A 20,936-nucleotide genomic window follows, 5' to 3' on the forward strand; every position below is an offset into this window, starting at 1 on the left:
TCTTCTCATTTTAACGTTTTTCTGCTCCTGGTGTCAGTCAACGGAGCTAGTGTGAAATAGTGACTGAAACATGGCCCGTTAAGACTGTAGGTTAGCCAGTAGTCAGTCAGCCCCAGTTCATTTTGAAAGATCAATGGCCAAGTCCAACGTTTGGAAGTTTATTACTCAGTCAGTCAGTCAGTGATAGACTGCGTTTATTGGGCTGATCCCTCTGTTGCATTTCAGCCAAAAATGAGGGTGGTGCTTTATAATTGGCAAAAAGAATTAATACCATAAAACAGGAAATACTGCTGAATTATTGTTAAATGATGTTGGTGGTTTCTCTTCGCAGAATTTAATCTTGGCTGCAGTGTGTTTTCAAAGGAATATGACATCTCTCTGCAATGAAGCCTGAGGCCTGTTTTCTGACTGTCTGTATTGTTGAAGGCTCACTTCACAGGTGTTCTGTTGGTGTGGCACTGCCCTTATCAAAACACAGAACATGATAGAAGTGTGTTCACTGTATTACGCTTACAAATATGAAAACCTGACACGGCTATTGGAAGAAAGATGAATGGGTGAAAGTTACTAAAGAATATTAATCCGCTCTGGATTCAGCCGATTACATGCATACTGAAACAGCACAGCAATACGATCACTTCCCTGTGAACAATAGGGAACATTAATATGGAAGTTGAATACTGTTGCATGTAGCTCAAAGGCCATTAGTTTTGACTTTTATTTGGAAGCAACTGTTCCCTGTATCACTGCTGTCAGAGAGCCAGACAGAGAAAATATCAATACATTCCAACTTACCAAAAAAAAAAAAAGACTGTAGGGAAAGAGTAAGAAGGAAGTAGGAAGAAGTAATGAAAATCTGTTAACACCTGTTCAACAAGCTGAAAGTTTGGAAGATAGACGTTTTATTTGTTTAACTCGGGATTTTGTCCCCCATCACTTCCTCAGAAACTGAATAATCACAACGAGCATAACCTGTTGCAATGTTCATACCTATCTTTTAACATACATGTCCCCTCCCTGCATATGTTTAAGATACATTTCATTCTCTAGCACAGACTCCCAGTAATATGACGAATATAATATGTGTTTATGAAAAATTAGAAAGAAGTCAGCTGAGACGTGAAGACCACACACGGCCGAGCTGCTAGCAGTGTTACTCACCCACCAGTCAGAGGAAGGGCCTCTGCAAAGGAGTGTAATTTAGAGCTGGTATGAACAGAATTCCTCATTCCTCATCTCATGTTTGATTCCTCATCAAACATTCTGTCACGAAAGAGATAACCTTTTGTTGGCATGTCTTCTCTGTGTTACGTGCTTGTTGAGAAGGGACCTGTGCAGTTTCCCAAAGTCTGATTATTGCTTAAAAAAAAAAACAACAACAACCAGAAAATGTGACTGTTATCGTTAGTATGTGGTTCACACCCTGTGAATCATCAGACATCATCAGTGTTTGTTACCTAACTTAATCAATTTATGTTTTTGCAACAAATTCTTTAGTGCCACCAGGAAATAGTAAAAAAAAAAAAAAAAATCCCTGGTGCTGTTTATGTTAAACAGTTTTCATCTCGTTGCTTTGGTTCCCATGGCAGGCAGTGGTTGCTTGTATAAAACCACACCCAGTACATAAACTCATACATCATGCCAAAATGCCAGAGTCAAGTGTGTGTCTGGCAAAGAAGAATGAGAGTTTAGCATTTCATGGAGTGTTTGAAAACCAAATATGTTTCTCAGCAGAGGGAAGATCCACCCTGGGCGACGCTGGCAACCAATATTGAACTTCTATTTGATTAATTAAAAGGGATTAATCCAATTTGATTTGTTTAAAGCGAGACTTTGTAACTTTTGTTAGAGGACTTAACACAATCTTCCTCTTGCGAAAGAAAAGTTGATTTCGTAAGCAATAAAACGTACTGTTTCTCAGTTGATAAGACTCAGAGGTTTTGCTCTTGCAGTTGTGTTTGGTCTGTGTGACCTGCACCTTATGGTGGATAATGTTAGCTAATTCACAAATTCTTATATAGTTTTGTGTAACTGACATTACCAAGTACATTTGTTGACTTTATGACTGGTTTGAAATTGTGCTACTGTTGAACTATGTTTCAGCTTATTCAGGTCACCTACTGCATGGTGTCTTTAAAGCAGGTTACTCAAGAAAGTAAATTCTATGTGCCATTATCCTGCAATTGCCACTTGTGGCCACAGGCAGCTGTTTAATTTTGGTAGAAGTTAAATACAGCACTTAAATTTAATATCCACCTGTGGCTCGGCAGAACTTTTTAGCCTCTTTTAGGTCATTGTTTTGTTTTTACCGACCAAAGCTTTAATATGTAGTTGAGTTTCATTCACTGCTGTATGTCAACTGGTTGACATACTGGTTGACATTTCCAGCAAAAAGCTTTGACAAAGCCCCACTGTATGCTACGATACCTGCCCAGTGTCAACTGGCAGACAAAGTGTGAGTGGCTGTTTGCATAAACATAGAATTTCATCATATATATAAAAATGTATATAAGAACCATGCACAGCTCATATGCATCACACCTTCACAGAGCTGGAACAGCCTCTCCTGAATGAACAAAAGTTCTGACTGAGCCACATATAGAGCAAAACATTAGTATTGTCAGACTGCTCCACTTCTTTTTGTCTCAGCTGGTTTCTGCTCCAAATTAATTGTAGAATGTGTTATTTATAAAATTCTGCCATTTGACACATATCTGTTGCTAGTTGGTCTCAAAGGGTCTGAAGAAGAAAAAAAAAAAACAAATTTATGCATAGTTTCCCCTTGATTCAAAAATCCAAGATGGTCCAGTCGCCACCACTGTCTGATCCTTACAAGACAACCTAAAAAACGTCATATTTTCTGTGCCAATCAAATGCAAAAGGGATGGAAGATTACTGTCTGGTGTCATGTTTCAAAATTGCAATACACCTTTTACTGGGAACAAGGTGCAAAGACAAAAGGTGTCGACATTCTCTCAGCACAGAAAACACTTTCTCAAATTGTCTTTTTTTAGTTCAATACAATTCGAATAAGTCAGCTGAGTGAAAACTGGCTTTTAACATGATGTCGTAGCAGTGATATTCCATACTCCAGGAAATGAGATCCACATTGCTGTGTGGCACCTGACAGGATTTATTTATACCGGTGTCTATGATACACATCGCTTCTAGAAATGAGACAACTAAATCCTTCTAAATCTGAACATTGTTTCTACAAATACCTTACACATTTCCTCACTGAGTCACAGATCATCAGTCTAGTGAGACAATGTGTACTGTTATTCACAAGGAATGAGAGGCTTCAGGTTTACAGAGTGAAGAAGAATTTCTGGTAACAGTACACTCACATGAAACACAAGAATTTTGAAAGATCATATTGTTTTGTTGCCAAAGTATATAAAAATTAAAACAGACAAAATACTAAAAGGCGATTTCACAAAAATTAGACAAGAAATCTTATTTTCCCTCTGATATTTAACACAAACAACTCCAAACCAAAAGGTGGATGCAAGTGCTCTTTGCAAATGAAACAGACACGTCTCACTGCAAGATGGATTTCAAACTGAAGATTTTTCAGGTGTACATGTTAAAATGTCTGCAGTGAAAATAGGCTAGTTGTCCTTTTTCCAAACACACTCGTGTTTCCATCATTGACATCCACTTATCGTCTGTTAATACTGTGATCATAAGCAAAACTTTTAGGTCAGTTTGTTGGATTGCGTGGGAGTGTAGGAGTATGTGTCTGCGATCGCAAAGAATCTCTTATAATAATAGTTACAGTGGTTTTTATAGGCATGTCTAACCATACAGGAGGAAAAAATAGACTCCATTATCTGACTTCAGCTTGGTATTAATAGTAACAAACCACAGCAGTGTAACCCTGTAAGACTGCATGATATACAGCACAAGGAGATCAAACACTGATCAGTGTAAATCAGATGGATTTAGTTCAGAGATCTGTTTACTTAGTTGTGGATGAATCACTTGAATAAATTATTTGAGTAGACCTAGACAAATATTTTATTAAGATTTAGCTTCACTGTTGCTCAGTGTGGCTGTGTTCTTTTTTCACTGACAAGGTTTAAACTTTTAACTTTAAATTTTATCTTTCTTCGCACAGTGATAAAACACAATTGTTGAGGTCAGCTGTGATAAAATATAATAAGACAGATAAATCACACGAGTTGGAGAGTGAACTTTGAACATTATTTTTAGAAAGAGCAGTTCAACGCTTGTCATGAGGTTCCTCATCACATAGTTCCTGTATTGTACTTATTCCTGTGACGCAGCACTGGCTGCCTGACTGTGTAACCAAGACAGACAAGATAATACCCTGATGGGAATCTAGTTTTACAGCAGTCTGGGTGATGAACAGGTTGCGTATTTGTCATGCACCATAAGTCATTACCAGTACTCATGCAGACATAAACAGCTGTTTTTAAAAATCACGTTTTAAAAATCAGTTTTAGTTGAGCTGGTTTTATACACCAAATTGTTTCTATTCCCTCTTTAAATCTCATTGTTTTTATGACTTGTCTTGTTTAATTTTGCTGCCTCGTGAAGAACTTTGCAACTTGGAGTTTGAAAAGTGCTCCATAGAAAAAGATTTATTATTTTTATTATCATTTTTACATGCACACATGGTTTCATGCCTCAGAGCTACGTTGCGATCTCCTCTGAAAGGGCGTAAAGAATCACCTGCTCACACTGGTGCAGCAGACATTTAAAATGCAGCTGCACCAATTCACTCATCAGGTGTTGGACAAATGCAGGAGAATAAGAAGTTGTGCTGGTTCATTATTATTTGTTTTTCGTATTTATAAAAACAATTTGCTGCAGATTAGTGATACCATAGAGCTTTTATTCAGAGCTCTGAACCAGTTTGGTTTTGGCCTTTTTTTTTTTTTTTTTACTGCTTCTGTAGTGCCCATAAGCCTGATAAATGCCCAACGCCTAAGGTCTAGACCTGAATCTGAAGAAGTGTGAGTTACTACCTGTTCATTCATGTGAAACTAATATGATTTGCGACATTCCGGTGAAACAGGAGGTTCAACACCTGATCTGTAGCTAATAAAAATGAAAGTGTTATATAAGTGAATATTTCAAAATTGATTGCACGAAGTAATCCTTAAACCCGGTGGTGCTTTTAAGAGATGTCTCCTTATTTGGTAGAATCAAGTTTTCCAAGTCAGAGGGGATTTCACATGTAATATACCCCTGTCACTCTTTATTTATTATCCCAGAGACAGTAAAACGTGATAATTCTACAATTTTTAATTGTATCTTGAGAAATAAAACCCACTATATTTCTTAAACACGCTTCTTAAGAGTTATTAAAATCATGGTTTGAAAACTTTAGATTCTGAGTCACTTGTTGGGACATTCAGGTTAAACTGAATAAGGAAACATCTTTCACAGCTCCATTCTACAAACTGTTTAATAAGTTATGTGGTCTGGACTTCCTCCCTAAGAGTGACTTTCACATGCCAAAGCTACCTCTAAAATCATCTAGGGAGAGATCAAAGATTAAGGATATTTTAATGGGCAGTGTTGATTCATCATTTAATGAGCAATAATAGAGGAAGTAGACCAGACAGATTTTCTCCCCTTCAGGATTCCACCAAACCTGTTTCTTTCTGTTGATCTCAGAGATCTTTGACTTTAATTAAGTTTAATTAGGTTTAATTAAGGTTTACATAAGGCTATACACTGACACTGCTTTTCACCACACATCAACAGACTTTCCCTTATACATAAGAAACAAGCATCATGAATATTAATACTATTCCAATTTATATAACACTGAACTTTATGAATGTATAGTATATTAAAGGTACTTTTGAGCAGCATGCACAGAACAATAACAATGTCACAATTTTTCTGTCTCCATAGATTAAAAGAATTAAAATTTTAAATTAGTCTGTTTTTTATTCCAATTTGAAGAAACCTATTTGAATGTGTTTTATCTCTTTCCCTTTATGCTGATTTCTGCCTTGTCCTGCAACAAGTGTGTTATGTGTTGAAATAGGCTTGATTTGCTTGTTTACCAGCTCAGATTTATATAAAATATATTGTACTGTATCCTTCATCCACTGGATTGTTGATCACGTAATCAGATGCCTACGGAGCGACGCATATCATTATGGAAGATTGGATGAGATTCACACAAGGGTGTGGTTTCTCATGTTCTGCTTCATTTACCACACATCAGATCATGACAAGCTTCAAGTTAAAGTGCATAACTGTCCCGAGCAGATGTGGGCCTCTTTGTTTAACAAATGATGTTTTCTACTGGGACTGTGGAACTCAGTCTTTCTGAACAGTGATTTTGGGATTTGTCACATGAAGGGAAAAAGAAATAACATAATTCACATGAAGGCGTCTCAAAGGCTTTTAATATGAAGAGGTGTGGGAGTAGCTCCTTTCATCTCACCTCAGTCACTACAGAAGCAATAAAGTTGAGGAAAAAAAGGGGTTTTAAGATTTTAGGTTAGCCAGAAAAACTGTAACAGATACAGAGGCTGTGAAGCTTTCATTCTATACCTTTTCAGACTGAATATCTGCCATAGAGCTACATGCTTTGAAAATTTACTGCATTCTGCCTCTGAATAATCTAATCTGGGAAAATGCAGTACCTACAAACAGAATGTGTTCTTTTAGCTTTCCTGTGTACTTAACTAGTTTATTTAAGAAAATAAATATTTATCATTTGCAGTTCATCATTCATAGAAATAAAATGTAGCTGTTTTTGTTAAAGTTTTCCATCTAGTCTTAATATTCGCATATAAATCAATTGGAATTACTTTACAATTTGATTCATTAAAATACCTTAACGACACCATATCACTTGAATCAAAGGATAGATTTTAATGTAAAAAGAATTAAAAAGTAAACCTTTTAAAGGCAAAATAATTTTTATGTGTTAAAACAGAAATCAAAATGTCAACTTATGGTCTTAACTCAGTTTTGACCAATATGTAGTAAGTCTGCTGAATTTTGGTAGTATTTTCGAGGAGGTTGGAGTGCAGTAAGAACAAAGGCTGCTGTGCAATAACGATAACAAATCTATGATGTAAGTAAAACATATTATTATCTATTTTATGGCGAAACATACCTATGACAACAGAAATGTGTAGGAGGTGACAATAAGTTGTTGTTGTTGAAATTGTTGTCATTATCATGACTATTATTATCTTTCACGAGTGCAAGGACATAGACATAGCTGAACTGTCTGACTATCTATTATCTGTTTATTGTGTCTTCCTGTTAAGCTGTACTGATGTGTTTTTTTATTGTGACTTAAGCTTTTTTGCTGTACAATGAAAGTGATGTTTATCACAGAACATAGCTGCAATTTTGAAATGAAGGCCCACATGTGTGGGTGTGGTATAGACAAGAACATGGAGCACAGCCACGCTCGAGCACAGTCAGAACCTTATCAGATAAGAACAACTAGTGTACCATAAAATGTACCAAATAGCACAGCGGCGTTTGGTATGTAATGTTGATATTTGTTTTCACCTGAGGGATTTAAAGACTCATATGTACTCAGAGCTCTTTGTACAGAAGCTATGACTTGTTCCTCTAGTTTATGAAAACAAAGAATGAGTGACTGATGCTGACAGGCAGGCATTAGTGCACATATGTAACAGGGGATTTCAGTGGAATTAGTCTCAACCCTGGTGACAAATGCATGTTTCATGATCCACAAATAAAAACAAGATTCACCAGTGTGTATGACACTGTGTGAATTATTCATGGTTTTCACAAACTCATTTTCCATTTCACAAACACCAAACAATTTGAGCAGATAAAAACTGTGTTGCAGAGAACTACAAGAAAATCGAAATAAATGTTAGTAGTGCATGTATGTCTATGACTTAAAATTCATTAATCTAATATTTTATCTCCACATAAATCGCTGATATGTGACCAAAATGAAATGTGCTTCGACAAAATAGTGCTCTGCAACTCAACTTGAACTAGAATTGCCATGTCTCAGTGATGAGGGTGATAAGAGTCGCCCATGCAAAGTTCGAACAGTACCTCACACCCTTCCTGCGATGACTCTGATTGCACAAATATGCGCCACATTGTCCAAGTGTGCCTGCATGTGTGTCCTGGCAACAGAGTTTGGCAACTACTGCTCTTTCTGGAGTCAGTGTTATAACACTGACAATAGTATTAATAAAAAGTAAAACAAAACAATGACAACAATTCAGTTTGTCCAAAAATCCATATTCCAAAAAAAAAAAAAAAAAAAAATCAGGCATGCCTTCAAGAACCTCTTTAGCTTCTTCTTGAAAACCTTTTGTTGTAGATTCTTGAGATATAGAAAAAAAAAAGTCACAAACTGTTCCAGCTCTCAAACTGGCTCTACACGTCTACACATTGCTGTTTGCTTTTGTAGCATTGGTAACAATATTCTTTGCAGTTTTGTGCTATTGTGCGTTTTAGACAGTTTTAGAAGCGACAGACTGCCTGACCAAGTGTGACTCACACTTACTTACTGCCACTCTGAAGCAAATTTAACTCATCTGAATTATCTGAGTGTGATGCAGAGACAGGAAACCACACAGGAAGTGATAATCAGGGTATCCACCCAGATTACATGAAATGCATAGCTTCCTGGAGCATTTAATGTTTTTAGTGTGGTGGCATTCCATTACAGGACCTTGCTTTGGCAGTTTAGGATGAAAATATATTTACAGCCATGTAACATGATGATAGCCCTGTTGCGTGGTAAGACTGTAGGGTTACTGAACGCATCACGGAACTGAATTATGACACGAAGACAATGAGCCCTTCTTTTTTTTTTTTATTACTGTCATTAAGTCTTCCTACTCATCCACCTGTACAGACAGTTGCTGGAAAAACCTGTTGCCCAGGATTGTAATATGTCTGTTCCAAGGGTAAGTATCAGTGAAGGTTATATGTTTGTTTGGATAAAAATTTATTTGAAGGGGTGTGCATCATATTATTACTCATGACTGAACATGAATTCAATTTTAAGCCAGGATCTTCTTATAATTATTTACTTTGATATAGTCTGGCCAACACATTGTGTAAAACAATATCTAAATAGTAATTTATTAAACATTTGTACTGAATTACTCATGAAAGACGTACAACAAGGCTTCATTTATGCTCCTTCAACCATTTTGATCTACCAGAGATTTTATACTTTTTGTTGCTGTGTTTGTGTTTGTGACTTGCTGACAATAGTCCTCAGTAGTTCAAGTGTTGGAAGTTCATTGCTTCGCCACACAGTGGAGCTGTGGCTCAAGCTTTTGCATTGCTTTGCCTGCACTGACACACCCGTGTGGCATGACATCAAGATTAGGATATGACATATAATATTCAGTGTGTTTAATCTCAAATGAAAACCTGCTACCTGTGTGTGTGAATGTTTTTATTTTTCATAGTGTACCCTGTAAATGTTGTGGGAACTGAGGTAGACAACAAACAAACTCTGTTAACCATGAGGAGGGCTCTTATTACTCTTACAGTTCTTGTTGCTGATTTTTATTTTTTGGTTATAGATAATATTTTGCATTCCTGTCATGTTTTTTTTCTTTTTTTTTTTCTGCCCCAGCGTCCACAGAAGACTGGCATAAGAAATGAAGAGCATATTTGGTTTTACTTGGTAGTTATGCTGTTTCAATTCAACAGACCTTGTCATATTTGTAATGGATCTTTTTCACTGCAGAGATGGCTGAACTTCGCTTTTGTTTTGCTGTGACATCTGTAGAAACAAAATCAAAACGCTGCCGCCGCTGTTTACTCTGCTTCTCTTCTGCAAGTCAACAGAAAGATGAATTATAATTTCAGAGGCGAATGGTTAGATTGACACTAGATATGTTTGGCGAACTGCTGCAAAGGTCATGCCAAAGAGAGACTCCAAATGTCAAACACCCGTCTCTGAAGTTTAAGCCTTTGTAAGATCTGACGGACTGATATTCTTTTCCAGACTCTAAAAAATGTCACTAGTGATATTTTGATGCAGAATGTACTTGTGCTTCTCCGATAATGGTAATTGAGCATTGATGGACATCTGTGGAAGACACTGGTTCAGCGATATGAACTTCTGATGCGCACACGTGTGTTTGTGCTTTGTTCTGTAACGGTACTGGGAGTGTTATTTTGAGCAAATACCCCTGACCTTTTTTGCCCTTAGTGCCCTTTCAAACCAAGATCGAATTTCTAACAGTGATAACCACCTGAGGCACTAAACCAAAAGGGGCATATTAACAGTTTGAAGGGTATTTGTAATGTAGCAAATGTCACTATTTGCATGCAACTGAATCTCAAAGGCAAGCTACTGCTCACCACCCAAACCAATGAAAGTACATTCTTGAGGTTTAAAATACCCCAGCCTTTGTCAGTTTTTAGGAATAGTGTCTCTACGGGCATGCATCCTTAAGATACAAATGACTAAACACAGATAAATAGGTGCTGACCATTTTATCTCAATTATGTACCATCTGTTACGATGATATCATCCTGAACAAGGAGCAAGCTAAAACATTTCTTAAATTAGGTCCATAAATAGCCAGCAAGGGTTTGCTTACAGGAGAGGGCATGCAACATTTGTGCACCAGGAGCGTGCTGGAAAACAGGAGAAGCAAATGGGTTTGGGAGATGTATGCACCGCACCGCTGAAGTTCCAAATCAAAGCAACCTGTTTTGGGTAAACGTTGTTGTATGGCCTGACCTGGGAATAGAGAATGTTCTTGTTTAAAGTGGGGAAAGCTGAGGTTGTTTCTTTATGTAGAAAAAGGAAAAAGTCTGTGTGTTTCAGGCTGTCATTCCCAATTTTCTACGCACAGTGATGTCAAGAATTTCATGATATGCTCCGTGGACAGCACTTATGGCATGGTGTGGTTAAATGGTGCCGGCAGAGCACAGTCTTCAGCCTGGAGCCTTCAGATCTCCCGGGTGCAACAGCTGAATCTTCTGCATTCATTCAGATTAGGTCATCTTGGAATTTGTGGAAGCTGATTATAAATGTGGATCGTGACAAACCGGGCCACATGATGGCATGGTTTAAGCTACCCTTGGCCATGCAGGAATCTAGTTGGAGACAAGAACTGTTAACTGTTTAATGATGTAGCTAAGCCTCCAAAGCTAACAAAATAGTTATTGATATTTTCCATAAAACATCTTAGAAGATGCTTATTCGCTGTCTTGTCGAGAGCTAGATGAGAAGATTGACACCGCTCTCATGTCTGCACGTTAATTATGAAGCAAGGAGATGGTTTAGCTTAGCATCACATAAAGACCTGAAACTCGGGCACACTTCTGGCCTGGCTCTGTCCAGGGGTAAAGAAATCAGTTTGCCGGCACCTCTGTCATCCCACTCGTTTACTCCTGTAGTCTCTGCTGCCTGGCAAACTCACTGTGACAACAAGGAATTCACTGCGGTGCGAAGAAATAGTCCAACACATAAGCCACAAGTTGTTGTTTCTGTTCTTTGGTGTTAATTAGTGAGCTTGAGAGCTTCTGGTAGGTGGACTTTTTTTTTTTTTTTTACCCTTGGACAGTGCCAGGTTATCTGCTTCCCCTCAAGTCCTAATACTAAACTAAACTAACAGGCTCCTGGCTGCAGTTTCGTATTTAATTAACAGATTTGAATGTGGTATCGATCGTCTCATTCTCTCAGTCTCGGCAAGATTACGAACAAGCGAATTTCCCAAATTGCTGAACTATCACTTCAAGGTCTGGAAATGTTTTAATTTAAGCTCGTTCCCTGCACTGCACCCTGCATGCACCTTACAATAATTTTGTATAGTCTGTACATATTTCCACTCATATCCACATATTTTGCTTTTTAGTGCTGAATCTATGTAGATTTTTTTTAAGCAGCAGTACATAAAAACTTGCTTAAATGAAACTGTAGGATGAAATGCACATTGTAAGTCACAGAAATAGATAGGACCACACTTCTCTATGCTTATTTACAAACCATTTTTTAATTAGGTAAACACCGGGCAACACTTGTAACAATGGGAGCGTGGGACGGGCGCACACTAGAGAAGGCAAGCCGTAACACTTCGAAAATGTGACACGAATATCTGATTTTGTAATGCTAACACTAACAGCATTTTTAACAAGGCCTTCATTAATTTCATTTGTATTTGGGTGTGTGAAAGAAGAAAATGTGCCACCAGCACAGGAACCCTGCCAAAGTGATGCACACAGTTCTTTCAAACGGAAGAATTTGGGGAGGAAAAAGGTGAGTGCTAATGTTTTTTAGGATTTGATGGTGATTTGAAACTTTCTTCCACCTTAGACAGAAATAAACAAGGCACCTTTCAAATACTTCCTCAACTTAAACTGTCTCTTGTTTTTTTTCTCTAGGATGATTCATTTGTTTATCAGACGTGGTGTGAATGGAGGTAAGTGGAAATGAATTCAAAAACAAGTGTCATGAGTTCCTTAGAAACTGTTCCTGCCTATGATGAGATGTCACAAGACATGTCTTCATGATCATTGACCAAAAATCTGGTGTTAGTTAAAGTGAAATGTGAAAACCAAAAGGGTTTTAGATTTAGGTGTTAGGCCAGAATGTTATCTACTGCGACAGAATTATAAAGAAAAAAAAAACAAAACTGAGATGAGCTCATGCCTCTTCATTGGTTGTAATATTGGAAAGTTTCAATCTTTCCTCCTCCTCCTTCTCCTCCTGCTTCTCTTGCACTTCTCCTTCTAAATGGTGTCCAATCATTAGCTGGTACATCAGCACACCCACCACTGCTCCCAAGAAGGGGGCACAGACAGGCACAATGAACCAGTAGGTGTTCGCACTGTAAGAGAAAAATTCAAAGAGCTGGAGAGCAAGGTCCTATTTTAGAATTTTTATTCAATTTATCTACAGACCTAAATTAAATATGAGTTAATATCAGAAGTTACAGAAACGCAACATTATAGGCCAGAAAGTATGTGAGCCATATCAGTATTGAAGATAACATTCTGATATGTTGCCCAGAAGATGTTTTAATGTGTTTAAAGGGGCATTTCAGCACTTATTAGCCTTTAAAAACAGTTGTATAATGTCTTCTGTGGCTCTGGAGGGAGCTTTCCAAAGTTTCAAAAATAACCCTGATGATGTCTTCGGGGTTATCTCAGACTGGGTTTCACACTTGAAATTTTTTTTTCAATTTTTTTTTTACAGAAACCCTGCATTACAAACCAGAGATGTGTGAAGTTTGAAAAGAATTTGGCATTGAAGCAGGGTGGGTGGAAAGATGCATTAGGGTGGCATTATGGGAAAGGCGAGATCCAGGGTTTTTGGAGCTTGAGCTATCTGAGGGACTAAAAGTCAAGATATCTCTGCTTCTGCTGTGTCAAATTTGGCCACTTTTTTTTTTTTTTTTTTAAATCTGTCTCTTTTGAGTTTCCCAACTTTATCCAAGTGCAACACCAAACACCAAATCGCTGGAGTACCCCTTTGATATGTCAGTAGAGTGATGTTTCTAGTTTCACTCTACACTTCTACTCATCAGCTACAGCCCTGAAATAGTAATGTCAGTAACTGGCAGGTGAAGGGTGGCAAGTGCTAAGCTCACATCCAATCATCACTGCGTCCCTTGATAGTCCAAATTAGTGCTATACTCACGTGAAAACCTCTCCACCCCAGCCTGCAAGCGCTGTGAAGATGCGTGGTCCCAGGTCCCTGGCTGGGTTGACTGCATACCCAGAGTTGAATCCCATTGACAGGCCGATGACCAACACCACAAAGCCTACAGTGAAGGCCTCCAGGCCTTGAGGGATTGGATTGTTGTGTGGATCAACTATAGCGAGGATGCACACGATCAGTGCAGCTGTGCCAATAATCTGAGATACAGAACAGAGACAGTGATCTATTAATACTTTTTGTTTACATTAATTTTCCTTTTCATCAAAGAGACAAATCAGAAAGTAATTTACAACAGCGTTTCAATATTCCTCTTTGGAGATGTTAAATATTCACACAAGCTTCAATTTTGCAGATGTATTTGTCTTGTGATTCCTGTGAGGCAGGCATCTGTTTAATCACCTTTAAGAAGTTGTGATATTTAGAGTGGATTTGTTCTGAAAAAAAACTGACTGAAAAGCTCTCAGACTAAAGACTTCTGTTGAGAAATAAATGTAAAATCTGTCAATCATGTCAACGTTTTTCATCAGAAAACTCATGCGTCATGGAACTCCCGCTGTCCGCTGAAGTATTCTGACTGCAATGGAGAGCGGAGGCAGCTAAAACTGTTGCAGCGTTGACCAGCAGCCACCTTGTCCAGCAGGGGGAGCACATCTACGTGACGTAGCCGAGCTGCAAAGAGCTGTTTAGTCAGTGAGTGAACAGTATATTGAGCCAGAAATGTAATATAACATCATTGTTATGGTATATTACATTGTGATCATGATCAGTCCCTTGGTGACTGTATTTGAACTTTTTTGGACAGTCTTGGACTTTTGTTGAACTCCTTATGGACCATTTTGGACTGTATTTTGTAGCTGTGGTCCTGCTTCAGTGTGGCTCCTATGTTTACTGCTTGTGTTTTCCTGTTGACGCACCTCTGTTGCCTTTTTTGGCCCAAGTAAAAATCCCTGACTTTGGTCTAGTGCTGGTAACAAACACATGCAAATTACACAGGCAAAAGAGCCCTACAGTATGTGTTGACAGTATGTTATGTTGACTTGGTGACTTGCATTTCTGTCTGCTCAGACCACCTAACAAACAATTTTCTGCCTTGTGGGCTGCGGTACCTGCTCAGATCTCTACAAAATGAAAACGTCACTCACACCTGTCGTAGGAAAACTAAGTGCTTTTTGAGATAAACACGTGTGTTCAACAGTGGCGGGATCATGTGTCATGTTTCAGACACACCAAACTTCCTTTTGTTCACACTTCATCATTGGCAGTGGCACTGACCAGCTCATTACACTGTCTGCTGCTTTTAACAGGTTAAAGGGGACGAGAGGAGCTGAAGTGATGTGATTGCCAATTAGGCCATTACTAGATTGTCAGATTTCCATATAGTACTGCTATAATAGTAATTGCCATGTCTACAGAACGCTTTGTTTTCAGAGGATGTGACTCAGTCAAGTTTTCTGTTCATCAGTCTCTCAGAGGATGAACTTTGAGTCAGTGCTTCAGTCAATTCAGCTCAACTCGACATGCGTCATTGTGACTTCAAGTCTCTATTCAAGTCTATGACTCTTCTTTTTTTTTTTACTTAAACTGAGATGAAACTGAGGATTATTGTGGACACAGATGGAAAATGACTGTAATACATGTGCTATCTGTGCAGCTTGACCTGCTTTAGATGTGCAAACCATTTCTGCTGAACAGAGGTGAAATCAAGTCATTGTTACCTGATCAAAGAATCCATTAACCAGGGTGAGATGTTTGGATGGATATGTGGCAAAAATTCCAGCTGTGGCATTCTTCCCCACCACAATCAGCTCCCCATGGCCAAAGTCCCATAATGCATCTGGTGAAACATTGGGCAAATCACTCCAAAAATATTTTTTCCTTTAATAAAATTGAACTTTTTCATCTTGTTTCTATTTGTGGGAACCCAGCTGACAATTTACAACCCATTTATGCTGTTTTTTTCTTCTTCACTGCTGATCATTTAGGATGATAAAACCTTTTGATTGCTGCCACACTGAAATACAGCTTACTGTAAACAAAATACACCTAAATAATATGACTTAAATTAACCTGCAGATTTTAGGTTAAATTGCTGAAATGATGCATTTTTCAGAGACCCAGTTGACAGTGACTGCAGATAGTAAAACACAGCTGCAATGAATGGGGGCCGGGGACACACTAAGAACTATATCACTGCACTACATAAGCATGCAGAACAACATAGCATACAGAGGTCAAAACGACAAACTGTGTCCCATTGGTTGTCATACAAATAAACAAACAGTTGCATAACAGACATTACACAATATAAACAGTAATTCATGATTCATGTATGAACACCCAGTGCCCTTTGGAGAGCCAAAGATGTGCTCCACTTCAGTGATCATGTGGCTCTGAATGTATTTTTGCATTGCAGACTGGAGTCTCATATAAGCTCAATGAGCAACACCTTAATAAAGGTACAGCCACGGTTATTTTTAGCCATGGTGGCTGCACAAAAAGGCGCAAGTGTAGATTTTCCTTTTTTCACTGGCGTGTTTGCTCAGAGCAAACAACCATTTGGCTTTGTTCAAACTGTCACTCAAAGTTCAGGTTCAAAATTGTTCTGGTCCTCGGGGTCCATCCGGCGTTTGACCCCTCCCACCACCTGCACATAATACTAAGTGTACCACTTGCAACAGTTGTGATTGTTTAAGGATAAGAGGTGCACAGCTGATTAAACACTAACATTTTAGTTAATATAATTATTCCTCTTTGGTTTCACTTACCGGAATACATGCCAAATATGATCCCTGCGCCCATAAAGGCCCCAAGAGTCTGGAAGAAAAAGAACAACGGGAACTTCCTCCAAGGCTCTCTTCCAAGTAAACACAGCGAGAAGGTCACCACTGGGTTCAGATGACCACCTTGCGATGAGAAAAATACGGAAATCTCAGTCAATATTTATACATGAATCAGATTCTTTGTGATTTGCTGTGAGGAAACAAACACACGGAGGCCGCTTTATCTCTGTCGCGTACAGTAGAGCCCCCTTTTTCTCGGGTAAACAGAAGAGAGTTCTGAGCACACCATATATTCATTAATGGCGGTCTCAGTAAAGTCCTGTTAGGATGGAAGGTCTCTGTGACACAAATTAAATTGGAAGGATGAAAAGATTCACAGAGGCATTCTTTTTTTTTTCTAACCTTGAAGGGGGAAGGAACTGCTCTGATGGCACACTCATGTGGGTGCCTCACTTATATTCATACCTTAATCGTGTCAGGGTAGGAGCTATCTAATTATAAGAGCTTATTTTCTCAGCTGCAATGTGTATTAGAGGGGGACAGCCTCATTATAAAGGCACTGAAGAAGTGAGCATGAGCGAACTGCAGAACCCTTTGTAGTGTTGCTGCTTTTGACAGAGGATACTGGGACTGAGGATTGACTCGCTCGCTTCCCTTTCAATTACAGACCACCTCGTTTTCAAGTTAAGGGGTGAGTGCCCCCTCCTTCTGTGTGTGTGTGTGTGTCTTTCAAACTTTGCATTCTTCTGTCCACTACCTCCTGTTCTGCTTCCCCTGCTGCCTTGAGCTGTCATCCATCTGGCAAACACATCAGTGCGGTAAATGCTGCACTTCAGATACCTGCCACTTTACCTTTGGCTGATATTTAGTGTCTGTCAAGCCATCAATAACAGTGACTCCCTGTTTTGCAGGTAGAAGTTGGGAAAATGCAAAAAGCTGAGTTTTGTGGAGAAACTCTTTTAATGACAGGTACTTCATGACAGTGATGCAAATAACTGTAGCTCAACTGAGTGTGATTTTTCTTAATGATCTTAAAGATCCTCAATTAACCCTCATGGTTTGTTGACACTGGGTCCTACATGTATAAATACGTTGATGTATAAATATAAAATTGATAATTATTGTTAAATAATTGTGCAATCTGTTTGCTGCCAGTGGGTTGTCACTGTTAGACCTCTTATCAACAAACTGTTGGAAACTCCAAAAACAGATATGGACATGTTGTATTTAAACGTGTTTTATAGGCTTAAAGGTTAAGAAGATTTTTAAGGAAACTGTGCAGTAGTGTATCCTCACCTGAGACCTGTCCACTCACAAGGATGCCCAATGTTGCAGCAAATCCAAAGGCAAAGTTAACAGTGAGGAATGTGCCATGGGATCCTCTGCTTAGCACCAGCTGTGCCACTGCACCACAACCAAACATCTGGACAGAGGAGAGAAAACACGACAGACAAACAATCTGGATTCATTTATTGACCACACATACCCTTTATTCCTTCCTATTTAGCATTTCCCTATCATAAATAGTTTAATATTTTGATATTGAACCAGCAAAATGTTGTCAAGTGAAAAAGCAGCACTGAGGTGGAGTTATTTTTGTGGACACACAGTAGTAGAAAAACTTCAAAGAGAATAATAAAGCACCTCAGTGGCCTGACCTGGAGTCAGGTGTCCAGCTGAGTCTTGCTTTTTGTCTTATCCAGGGTGTGTCTCTGTGACTTCAGAGGTCATGTGTATGTTGTGGGTGGGCTTTGTGTGGGACTATTGATGCTGACAACACTCTGACTCCACCTGTGGAGCCTTCCTTCATGGAAGACCAGCTCCAACCACCGAGGGGACCCGATCGCCGGCAGAGCGAAAGGTGTTGTAGAATTAACAGATCAGTCACAGGTGGGGAGCTGAATAACAAATGGCCCGGTGCTTCACTGTCGGCGTCCTCTCCTGATATTTTTGTTGTCTGTGGGTTACCATGAGAAGCAGGGGATTCTGGGTTGCTTTGCATCGCCTAAAAAATATTTTGTTTTAATTTGAAAGAAGCCTGTGGCTTCCTGGTGTGTTGAAATAGGTTTCAGTGGGGACTACAGACGCTGTATGAAGTCAACTATCGTTAGTGAAGAATATGGATATGAAACAACAGGGTTCTCTGTGTGTAATTTCACTATAAAGAGGGAAATAAATGCAGGAGATAATTGATGTACGAGTCTTTGGTGCTTCAGCTTTAAAGTTCTTAAGGATAAAGGTAAAATTGTTCGGTGTTTCTTCAACTCACAGACATCTAAGAGAGCAGGAATTTAATGGGAAGTGAGCAGTAACCCAAGCAGTTAAAGTTTCTTTACCTTTTAGCACTACTGTAAAAGTAGCCTTTGAACATCAAATCAGTCTTACAGAGGAGACCCAGCCAACCTTACAAGAAAACAAATTATTCGCTTTTTTTGTCTTCAAACAACTAAACTTTTGCCAGACACGATAACATCCTCACCTCGTTCTCTGCACAAACATGTTGGACAAGGAGGTTGCAGAATCCCTTGGAGCATTTTCAAAAGATCTTTTTCTCTCGCCTCGTGTTGAACTGAAGAGCTGGTGGAAGGCTTCAGGAAATGTTCTTAGCGAGAAAATTACCTCTCTGCTAGCAACTTGCTAGCCATTTATCATGATGTGCTTGGCTGTGATATATATGTAGACTGTCAGCAATAATTATTTTGATCACCATCTGGCATCTTTACTTATTGTTGGTTGGACTCATTGATCTCAGGCATCAAATGGCAACAGACAAGAACCTGAAAAACAATCCTCTACATTAAATTCTAACTACTTTATACCCCGCATGGCAAACGTTCAGTAATTTAGCCTTTTCATAGTTTATGTGACCGAGCTGATCCATTCAGCATCCTGAAAGATTAATGCAAAATGCTCTGTACTCACCACCAGAATAAGGGTTCCCAGGCATTCTGCCAGGGCCTGGCGGAGCAGCACATGTCGGATCCGAAAGGTCCCTGCCAGTTTCTCCAAAATGTTGCTTTGTTTTCCCATGATGCAGTTATTATCAGATTATCTTGAGGTGGGCTCTGTGGTCTTATAATGACTGTGTCAGGGGCTGTGCATCAGCTTTTAGGGGTCTCGTGAGGATCCCTCCCTCAGTAAAAAAAAAAAAAAAAAAAAAGTGCTCCTTCGGACTCTTAAACACATTTCCACCCATCTCTTCCTCCTGATTTTTGAGGCTGCTGAACTCCTGATCTGACTTACTTTCTGCTTCTATCTCTCTACACCACTGCCAAATATGAAACTGAAGAAATTGCACATTTACTGTTGAAACTAACTGATTTTTTTTTCCAGGCTTTCTTACTCTACTTTAAAATTACACCCAGCTCCACTTAAAATGTCTTCCCACATGTAGATTTATCAAGCCAAGCAGTTCGTCCTGAGGGACATCAGATGACAAAGGCCCTTTCCCAGATTGATCTCTCTTCACCAGCACTTCACACTCACAGCTGTGGAGGGCTCTCCACATTAAGGGGTCATGTATAAATAAACAGGTAAACTGTGGGATGCACACAACACTCTTCACCGTAAGCAGGAAGAATCAGTCGCCATGGATACTGATAGATACTGTGCTCACCCGACTGTTAGAGCTATTGTGTGGTTTCACTGTAAATGGCTAATTCCTCTTTACCTAAAGATGTTTAGACCCATGTTGGCTCTTGACTGAAAGATTGCGAGTCAGTGTGCGCTTCACATTGTGTTTTTCCGATAATGACTGACAAGTTATTTTGTGCGTCCTTGAGCTTTCTTGAACTAGACAAGAAAAAATTGTTTTGCACACACTAACTGTGCCACTGTAAGTGCAAAACATCTTCAAAATAATTTTATATGGATGAATTATTATTTAAGTCAAATAAATTTAAGTAAGGAAAATATAAGAAAGGTTTATTTGGCCAAACTATTATTTGCAAATGTGCAAGAAAAACCTTGTATACTGTTTACTGTATTCTACAACACATGTTCACCTGTCAGGGGTAGTGGTGTGTAAGTCAGCACAAGTGTTTGTCAGAGGCTTTTATGGTCCACTTACACTACCCAGTAGCCGGTGTGGGACAATCTTTCATTTAGTTAAGCCTCCACAAATCTTGTAAATGGCAGCGGAGTCAATAGGATGAGGTCTTAGGGGCCACGATGAGCCGGAGCCACAGTCTTACCCTTCCCAGTATAGCGTACATCTCTTCTGCTTCTGCCAGATATGATTACTGTTTGAATACTGTGCACCAGCAGGGATAATTGGAGAAGCACTGAAATGTAGGTGCCAGGTTTTGATGAGGAAGAATGTGTGGAATAAAAACGACAACATCTCAATGTTATGGAAGCGCAATTCTAAATCAGTGGCCAACCCTTTTATCTAGTTTATATTGAATTCACATAGCACATGCTCCTAAATAAAGCTGTAAAATCTCCTCAAACAGACAAATCCAGCCAAGTACTTATATCACGATTATCTGTGGAGGAAATCAGGACTGGTAATGGCC

The 20,936-nt window shown here is 39.0% G+C and overlaps 2 protein-coding genes across 2 annotated transcripts in view; one reads left to right on the forward strand and one right to left on the reverse strand.

The window, feature by feature from the left end:
* Window positions 1–15,536, forward strand: part of rtkn2b (rhotekin 2b) — a 35,496-nt gene extending 19,960 nt beyond the window's left edge. The window contains exons 13-14 of the mRNA XM_041058585.1: window positions 12,361–12,398; window positions 14,167–15,536. Coding sequence (XP_040914519.1) covers window positions 12,361–12,398; window positions 14,167–14,213 — 85 coding nt within the window. The 3' untranslated portion in view covers window positions 14,214–15,536. The remainder of the gene's footprint in view (window positions 1–12,360; window positions 12,399–14,166) is intronic.
* Window positions 12,623–19,460, reverse strand: aqp3b (aquaporin 3b). Its single transcript, XM_041058586.1, has 6 exons — window positions 19,342–19,460; window positions 17,716–17,842; window positions 16,405–16,542; window positions 15,355–15,473; window positions 13,619–13,836; window positions 12,623–12,806 (listed from the first exon to the last, which is right to left on the reverse strand). The coding sequence occupies exons 1-6, from the start codon at window positions 19,447–19,449 to the stop codon at window positions 12,623–12,625; spliced, it is 894 nt and encodes a 297-aa protein (XP_040914520.1). The 5' UTR covers window positions 19,450–19,460.
* Window positions 19,461–20,936: the final 1,476 nt, after the last annotated feature.

This window comes from Toxotes jaculatrix, chromosome 16 (genome assembly GCF_017976425.1).
Source record: "Toxotes jaculatrix isolate fToxJac2 chromosome 16, fToxJac2.pri, whole genome shotgun sequence".
Taxonomy (NCBI): domain Eukaryota; kingdom Metazoa; phylum Chordata; class Actinopteri; family Toxotidae; genus Toxotes; species Toxotes jaculatrix.